General features: G+C 33.9%; 1 protein-coding gene across 3 annotated transcripts; it reads right to left on the reverse strand.

Annotated features, from left to right (window-relative positions):
* Positions 1 to 3,597: 3,597 nt before the first annotated feature.
* On the reverse strand, positions 3,598 to 8,245 carry LOC112764793 (filament-like plant protein 4). Of its 3 annotated transcripts, none has more exons than XM_025810579.2 (6): positions 8,092 to 8,245; positions 7,079 to 7,180; positions 6,755 to 6,971; positions 4,516 to 6,667; positions 4,349 to 4,391; positions 3,598 to 4,253 (listed from the first exon to the last, which is right to left on the reverse strand). In XM_025810579.2, the coding sequence occupies exons 2-6, from the start codon at positions 7,169 to 7,171 to the stop codon at positions 3,903 to 3,905; spliced, it is 2,856 nt and encodes a 951-aa protein (XP_025666364.1). In that variant the 5' UTR covers positions 7,172 to 7,180; positions 8,092 to 8,245; the 3' UTR covers positions 3,598 to 3,902. The 3 variants fall into 3 exon arrangements, with proteins under 3 accessions (XP_025666364.1, XP_025666362.1, XP_025666363.1); XM_025810577.3 differs by having other exon boundaries at positions 7,730 to 8,147; XM_025810578.3 differs by having other exon boundaries at positions 7,273 to 8,144.
* Between the last annotated feature and the right edge of the window lie 1,417 nt (positions 8,246 to 9,662).

Genomic DNA, 9,662 nt, shown 5'->3' on the forward strand with positions numbered 1-9,662 from the left:
AATAAAACATATATGTGGTTCTATCACTATGCTAATTTAGCATGGCTTTATAGTAGTTAAGTTCTTTAGGCATGTGTGCAATGTTGCCTTTTTTTTCATTTGATATTACATGTAGGTTGTCAATATTCTAATCCACTTTGAAGCATTAATGATAAATTAGATGTTCCTTTATATTTCTGTATTAAATTGATATTCTGTTGTTAATACTCTTCACATACATATATCTATTATTAGTTATCTACATCTATTAGATTTAATTCTAATTTTTCATAGCAGAAAAAATTAATGCTCGATATAAATGTATCTTAAACTTCGTAGTAATATTTTTTATTTGTGTCCTTACCTTATTATTAAATGTATGGCATTTTTTTATCATGTCTATGTTAATAGATGTTGTAGTTGATAATCAATGTTTCTTTGTGATTTTTGTATATTATTTCATTTGGTGAAGTTTCTTTTTCACGTATAGTTTAGTCTACCTTCAATTATTACTTTAGTTGTCATGTAAATGCAATTTCCTTCATCATGTACGGTTTCAAAAAAATAAAAATATGCAGAAAGTCCCCTTTATAATCGTACAGAGTTATTTTATGCCTAACATTATACATTTTTACTTATCATCAGAGGTTACTTTAGGCATAATATTTTTTTGTCTGTGTTATTCTTTATTAAATAGATATTTTAAATATGCTAAGAAATATTATATTTAATATTTAAATATGATATTTATTAATCAGAAAAAGGTAGAAAAAGTTTGTACAATGTTACAATATATAAATATGGAGAATCACTCACTGACAGAGTTGGATAGAGAGTCAAAATAGGAGTAACATGCAGTTTTCATAAACACTAAGAAATTAATAAATAAATAGCTAATAAAATAATTATTATTCAAAGAAATTAAAAGATTAAATTTTTATAATCTAGAGTGGTAAAAATATTTAAAATACTAATGGGCCGAACCGTTTGGACCAGACCTAAACTGGACCCAAAGGCCCAACATGTAAATTATGAAATTCAGCCTCCTTCCCTTATTCATTTGGGAATCATGCTGAATAGAGAGAAGGGAGCTCAAGGAACCCTAACTTCATTGTTTCCAAAGATTCAATTCATCATATCTCTCAATCCGGGACTCCGATTGCTACACCATTTAAGGCCATGCGACCACCACGTCGAGCTCTTCAAAACATCCAAACAAAGCGTTAAGAAGTTTGAATTTTCTCACCTAGCTCCTCTTCTTTTCAATTTTGAAATTTTGGTTTGTGGGTATTGAGGATTATGGTGTTTTGATGTTTTAGGATCAAACTAGCTTGAGAAAATTATTGGGTTTTGTCCAATTAATCTGTGGGTAGGTAAGAAAACTATTAAACCTTTGTGAATTGTTAAAATTGGTAATCATATGTTGATTATAGTGAAATTGTGTAGTATTAGATTAAATTGTATGAATTGGAGTTAAAATTGGTGGGTGTTGGATGCTTGATTTGAGCGTTAGAAGTTGGGAATTCACTTGGTAAGAAGTTAGAGGCTTGGAGCTTCTGGAAGGGGGAATTTGGAGGTGTTTTTGAGTTAGGGAGGAATCGGTCAAGGTAATGATGTAAATTATTGAATGAATTTGTATGTTAGCATGTTATGGTATGAATGGGAAGTGTGTGATTGTGATTTGAGACATAAGGTGTTGGTTTAGGTTGTGAAATAATGGATTTTGAATTGAGGTTTTGGAAAGATTTGAGGTTTGGTGTTTTTGAGTAAGAACTGACATAGTGGGGACGCCCACACACTCAAAACTGTTTTTCAGATGTAAGCATATTGAAATACATTTAAAAGTCACACTGCATGTGGCCAGGCTGTAAGACTTATATGCACACTGTATGCATCTAGAAAGCCATATCTGGGACTTATTCCCGGATAATGTCAGGAGCAGGTAGGCAACTGACACATGAGCTCATGGCCTGCGATAAGAATAGACATGCATCATACTTATTTGTGCATATTTTTTTGTGAGTGTGTTTCTTGTGATAGTGGGTGTGCTAAATGACTGTTTGAATTTTGTGTTCTATAATTGTTGAATTGGATTGTCCCTTGTTGACTATTATTACTGACCAAGTATATATAAAATGAACTAAACTTCTAATCTCGATCCTACTAAGAACTCTCCAGTTCTTATCCCCTATTTCCACCCCCTTTCAGCTACAGGTGCGAAAGTTTAGTACAGAGATACAAGAGCATAGAAGATTATATTCACGAGTTGAGTTGTTAGAATTTATTTTCCCCTCATCGTTTATTGTTTTTAGTTTTTGAGGGGTAGGATTTGTTTTTGAGAATTTTGGAATAAGTCTATGTATTAATGCTATGTGAATATATATATATATATATTGTGGTTCAGTGGTTTAAAATAAAGGATTTTCGTTTTCTTAATTAAAAGTTTCGGTTCGTATTCACAAAGGTTCAATATTAAATGAGTATAGTATAAAATTAAAAGAGTAGAGGTAGATGACACCCGAACTTTTAGTGCGATCATGAGGTGCTAAAAGTTAGGGTGTTACAATATTAACATTCATGCGTACGTATGACCCTTGTTTTGATGAAAAGTATAATTTTTAAAATTTCAACCATTACTCAAGATTTCTAAACCTCTTTAACACCTGTTTAGGATTTGTTAGTGAGTTTTAGAATTTTGAAACAAGGGTGAATATGTTGAATGAGTCAAGGGGATGTTGAGAAGGATTTGCTAAGTAATAACTAAGCAATAAGGCAATGATAAAGTGGTATAAGCAGTGATTGATAAAGATGATGATATAATAATGAAATGTGATTGAATGAGGTATGAATTGGTGGTGATAATGATATTAATAAATGAGGAAGTAAAAATCTATTTGGCTTGAATATTTGAAATTATCTAAGATATGAGTTTTTCTGGGTATACACAATGGCTTGCTACCACATGCTCCAAGTTGAGATTTGATACTCTATTGACTCTCTGTTACAAGATGTTACTAGACACTTTAACTCCCCAGCTTCTCCTATGGGCATGTATATATATGCTATCCTTTCTATTCGATCTTTGTTATCCTTTTTATGCTTACTGAACGTGAGTGACGCGATTTTTCTGTTATGCTTTTGTTTAAAAGATTTGAAATGTAAACAAGTCCAATCCAAAATTACGAGTTTATTAGCACATACAGTTGATGAAAAAGATAGTATTTGCCGCTCAAACCTTGAGAATAAGTTTCCATCAATATCCTCCACTAATTGGAACACATTGCATACTAATATTACTAATAATTAAGAAGATTCAATAATTAGTTAGCCTTGTGATACCGTTCATATGCATTCCAAATTTAAAGGCGTCACCGTTCATACTACGGCACTACGCTATAACTATAGTATATCAACTAGTAATTTAACGGTTCAACCAATAATTTAATTACTCTAACCGGGTTGATTGCCGGTTGAGTTTTGATGCCTATGGATCTCATGCTGATTGTAATTCCAAGATAGAAAACGTTCTTGGAGCCATTTTTAAAGAAGCTGTATGTAGCTATGTTATGGTATATTTAATTTGTACCGTTGATATAGTTGTCAGTTGAAGTTGAACGATTTTTATTGTTGCTCGCAAAGAATCAAGGTATAGATAAATTTAGTGAAATACAACAACATAGTCGTCTAAGTTCTGTTTTTGGTTTGGTAAGGAGAATTACAACATATAGAGAGAGAGACTATGTCAATACCTGCTATTTAAGTTACAGAAGAAGCTCAAAAAGAAAGAAAACAGCATATAGTAACCATTTACAAAGCTGTTACATACAATAACAAGAATGGCCTCAGATTATATGCAATGATGCATGGTATTCTCCACTCAACAACACAACAAACCAAATTACCAAAGAGGCTAATTTAATAACTCAACGAGAAGGTTTTCCTTTTGATGAGAAGAATCTACTGAAGCCTCGCGCATGCTTCTCCGGTGTAGGCGTGGAAGAATCCGCCGGTGAGGAGGCTGATTTGGTTGGCCTGTGTCTTGCTTTGTGATGCTGCACCGGAGATCTCGCTAGAAGGCTCGACTCGTTGTCTGGGCTAAATAAGCTGTTGGAGAAGTGCAGGGGTGAACCAGAACCCACTCTTTCCACCAATTTAGAACTACCACTTTCTATCTTTGGATTTTCTAGATGCAGAGCATTTAACTGCTTCTCAAGAAGAAATATAGTTTCCTGACACTCAGCTAGCTTCTCCGCCGCGGTTGCCAAATCTTTCTCCTGCATTAAACAAGGAATCCGTCTTGGAATTTTAACACCATAATATATATTTAGCAATATGGATTATGGCATGCAGCTTATTATGTTCTTGTTACCTGTGTCGACTTCATGCCACTATCAGCTGCTGAACTCTCAATCCTAACAGGCAAACATGAGAACTAGTTAGATATTATATTACTGTAAATTAGCTACATGAAACCGTGCTTTTCATCTAGAATTAAACACATATATACAACATAGACAACATAGGATGGTATCTAACCTTTGTAGTTGCTCCTCCAGCACCTTGCTTTTGGCCAATTCTGTTTCATGAGCCTTCTTTTCCTCTTGAAGCTTAGTCTCCAGGGTTTCTGTCTCAATTTGAAGACGGTTCAGCTTGGTTACAAGCTCTTGGGCACGTGCTTCAAGTGACTTGTACGACTCTGCCATGCACTTCAGCTGCGTCTCAGCCAAGCTGTTTGATTTAATAGCAGAAGCCAATTCTGATTTTACTTCTGCTAGAAGTTGCTCAGTCTCTAGCAATTGAGACTTTGTCATTTGTAGATTTTCAGCACACTGTGACAGATCAGTTACTAGTTTCCGATTCTCCTGTTTCAATTCTTCATATTCATCCTTGAGGCTCTTCGATGTAGAAACCACATTTCCATCATCAGGAACCTCAGGATCAGAACAAGGATTCAGAATAAGGGAAGAACCATTTTGATATCTATTTCCAGATGCATTGTCTTGAGCTAGCTTATTTTCAGGCAAAGCAATCTTATCTATACAATCAGGACTGTTATTTTCAGCTTCTGTACCCTTGTAGCCAAGGACATTAAATCTGAACTCACTTGCTTTAGTTAAAACACTGGACAGGCCAAGAACAAACTGGACCAAACTTGCATTGTTGCATAGAAGTTTATCGTAAGTAAAAGAGAATTCCTCAATCTTTTTACTCATTTCACTTCCATCGGACGATATGTCATGAAATGATATTGCTTCTTTGCCCAGTAACAACACAAAGTCGTGAATATGAGAAATTGCAGCTTCCAAATCTGAGTTTATCTGCACATATTCGTTGGAATAGTGGGATGAAGTCGCTTCTTTGTCCGTTTCTATTATGTGCTTAATATCTTGTATGATCTTCCCTACGTCTGCATCATTAGCAATGGACTCAAAAATTGATAATATTCTTGACCTAAGCTCTGATAGTAGCAACTCGTTGCTCTTTATATCATTGTTCTCTTCAGATGGAACATCTTTGCAAGAAACCTCATCTAAATTGGTGTCATTTGACAAACGAGCTAACTTCTCCACTTCTAGAAAGTCATCCATTAGTTCCAACTTCTTAGTAGCTTCAGATTTGATTGATTTTTCAGTGCTTTTTTCTTTAGGGAATTGGGACAGCCCGGAGACTGTTGCCGTAGACCAAGAGTCAGCACAGCTTCCTGTATCATCAATTCCATCTTCAGACATGGAGACCAAGCTTGGAGCATTGCTTGCATGGGACATCTGGGTGATGGATTTTGGGGATCCTTTCTGCTGATGCTGTGTTTCCCAACTCTGAAGTTTGCTTAGTGTTTTAGCACACATACTCCTTGATGCCTGCAATTCACTGTTACGTTTAGCCAAAACTTCTTTCAGCATCTTTGTTTCTTCTTCCATTGCCAATAAACGCCCCGTGAGAAATTCATTCTCTTTCTGGAATTTTTGTACATTCTCTAAGGAGAACTCAGTCAATGGGGACAAATACGGAGCAGCAGGTTTCACGGGAGACTTCCTTATTCGACTCTCTCTGTAATCATGGCCAAGGCCTTCAACTTCTAACTTCATCTGTGCCAGTGCAGCAGGGCCAGGTAACTTCTTCCGCACTAGACCACGTAACCTTTGGCACTCAGCCTCTAACTTAGCAATTTTCTTGACACCCTCTGCATGCTGCTTGTTAGCAGCTTCTGCTGATCTAATACTCATGTTCTTCTCTTCGTTGCGAATTTCAAGTTCCTTCGAAACAACATGGAGTTCATATTTAAGTGAATTAATCTCTCTCTCGCATGATTCTATGTTGCTCTTAAGATGCTCAATTTCAGCCTCAGCATGTGCTTTTTCTTGGCTCACTTTGATCAGCATGTTGGAGCGCTCCTGCAAGGACATTGAGAGTGCTCCATTTTCAGCACTAGCCCTGACAAGTTTCTCTTCAAAGTTAACTATCTTTGCCTCCAGTTCCCCCTTAATCCTGTCTAATTGCTTGGTTTTCGCCAGAGCAACTTCTTGTATTTTCTGTTCATGTTCTTCCTTAAGATTTCTTATCTGTCGCATACATTCCTTAAGAGCCCCATCTAAATGTGATGCGCAATCCTCGGCCGTGAGTTTGGAAAGAGTGACAGATTCTAAATGGTTCTTCAACGCCAAAGCTTCTGCTTCAGCCTTCTCCCAACCTGCAGGGTGTCACCTAAGAACAATGAGAATGCAGAGAAGATTGAACGAGATGGTAAAATCATTTTAATCTTTATATTTATTTATACCTAAGACAGCTTCTTCAGCCACTTTAGCATGCTGTTTTACCATAGTTTCCTTGGTATTGATATCAGAGTTTGCTGCTGAGAGCTTTTCATTCATCTCCTTGATCTCATTCTCAAGTGTTCGAACTTTTCCCTCGTATGTTTTTACTTGATCTTCTAAACCAGTTAGATGGGAATATGATTCCACAGAGATTTGGACGTAGTTCACTTCCTTCCTGTCCTGTTTGCATAAGTGAAGAGAAAACAATAAGCAAGAAAAATCTATTAACTTCATCAATTTGTTGAATCAACAGTAGGAGAATACTGAAGTTATTTCAAGAAAACAACCTGATTGGCCTGATCAGAAGCATCGCCAGATTCCAATGGTTTGTCCACAGCCTTGCCAGATGATTTTTTCTTCCACGGCCACCGTCGGTCCATTGTTACAGCCTATAAAAAAGATATCCAGCATTATAATAATTCAACAGTTGGATGAGATTTTTAGCGCAGTTAACAATAATGAAAATTCGCAGTTATCTTGCCTTGCTACCAAAGGAATGATGATGCTATTCTATTCAATTCAATTCTCATTGAAGAAACGCCGTTCGCAATAATTAAACTAACCAAGCTTTAAGTAGGAATTTACAACAAAAGAAATAGGAAGGTGGTGGAGCTCAAGTGAAGTTTGTATTTTCACGTAAACGACGATCTATTTCCAAGCTAAGATCTATTATTATTTCTATTCTCTAACGCGATTATTATGAAAAAGAAAAAAAAAAAAAAGGGTTGTGCATTGCATACACTATATACTATTTTCTAAGAAGTGAAAATAGTAAAGGCCTAGAACATAGCACAGTGCAAGGTGCCATCAATTTTTACATTAATAATAATAATCAGAGGAAAACAAAACGAAATCCAGAACTAAGAAAGAGAATAATGCAGCAAGGGAAGGAAGAGTAAGGGGAAAAATGAAAGAAGAGTGAATGAAAATAAACTTACCGGGGAAAAAAAAAAAAAAAGAAATGAAAGTTAAAAAGGATAATGCGTATGGAGAGGATAGTAGCAGCTTCTACAATGGTTAAAGGTGGCAGTAACAGTGCCGGAGCAGCGATAGTGGTGGTGGTGGCTAAGCTAATAAGCTAAGATATCAGTATCTCTAGAAAGCTAAGACGTTCAAGGAAGCTCCAAAAACTCATCCCTTAGCTTTTTGAATTTTTCTTCTTTCTCTCTAATAAATAAATAACTCATCCATTATTCTTGTTTCTTAAGCTTTTATTACAAATGACTTTATTATCTTATTCTTAAGCAAATTTTCGGAGGTGAAAACTGAAAGTGGTTATTGGTAGATTTACTTAATTAACCTTTTGGAAGCATGGAACAGAAAGAGAGTCCGAACCAACTCCTAATCGATTGTGTCAGAATCAAGCAAGCATCTTAGCTGTATCCGATGTTGATGAGAAAAGAAAATCCATACATTGTTCTTATTTAACTTACCTTTCATAAATACTGTTATATAATAATAGTCGTGGTAGTGTCTTTAGTATTATTTTAATTTTAAGTGGCATTTAAGACAAAAGTGTGATTATTACGACTTTGGACCACAATGGCAGCAATTCTAGTCTCTACAGCTCACTAATTTGGTGTGTAGTTGCATGAGACTTGACTTGGCGGCTTTCCAAGCACAGTGCCATACTCACTGCATGATTCCATCTCTGCCACTGCCATAGGGTTACCCTTCATGCCTCTTATAATCTACTCCTGTTAAATATTTCAATTCATGGCAATTTTGACTTTTTATATTTCAGGACAAGTTTTCTCTCTTTGTAATATTCTTTCCCATAAATGCCTTTAAGCTGCCAATTATAATAATATTTATTTATGGGGTTAAATCACAAATATATGGAAATAACAATACTATATTATTGTTGAAACCTTTAATGCATGACACACTTTAGTATTATGCCAAATAATGTACACTTTTAGACCTTGGATTCCTATTGGCTACTTGTTGTGTAAAGAGTAGTGTTGTGCATGTGATTATCAGAGACTATTCTTTTATTTATTTAAGCAATTTTTATCATTATAATTGATGTGCAATTTAAATACTTAATGGTAAATAACAGTATTTTTGAAAACAAAAATACTATGTATACACAAAACATCAATTAACAAATTAGTTATCATGTATTTGAATATAAATATATATAATTTAATTTATTTTTATTATATATTTTATATTTTAATATATATTTTATAATTTTTTTTTCTTTTTACATATATTAAAATATGTCTACTAAAGTAAATTTTTTAAGGTTGCGACAATTTTATTAGTGGTAAAGATATATTTAACCAAAATACACATTGCCATGCATTTTTCCTTTCAAAAAACAATGACTTACTTATGAAAGCCTTCATATATATAATTGATAGCAATGTTGTCTCTTATTCTAAATAGAATAATTAATAATTTAAAAATTTATAGCTAACTTTTATAGGCACGTTATGTTAAGAGTTAGATTGCTTGGTTGGCGTTGTTTCCTCAAGAAGGGGGTATTTTGACTCTATACATCTTATGTAACGACGGTTTCCAGTAGTGGCTAAACAGTCCACATTACAACATAATAATTATGACCTTACAGCTTTTTCAATTAATTTAAATGGTCGTTGACTGGTTACCTAGAAAGTACATTTAAAAAAATAATTAATTATCCTATTAGTTCTTATAATTTTACTAAATTTATAATTAAATTTTTGTTTTTTTATTTTAAATTTTTATATTTTTAATTAAATTTTTATACGATTTTTATTTTTATAATTAGATTATTTTTAATATAAAAATATTAAAATTAATTAAATATTTTTTTATAAATTAAATATATTTATAATTAAAATTTTAATTAAATTTTTTATTATATATTTTAAAAAATCTATT

The sequence above is a fragment of the Arachis hypogaea genome, chromosome 17 (genome assembly GCF_003086295.3).
Source record: "Arachis hypogaea cultivar Tifrunner chromosome 17, arahy.Tifrunner.gnm2.J5K5, whole genome shotgun sequence".
Classification (NCBI taxonomy): domain Eukaryota; kingdom Viridiplantae; phylum Streptophyta; class Magnoliopsida; order Fabales; family Fabaceae; genus Arachis; species Arachis hypogaea.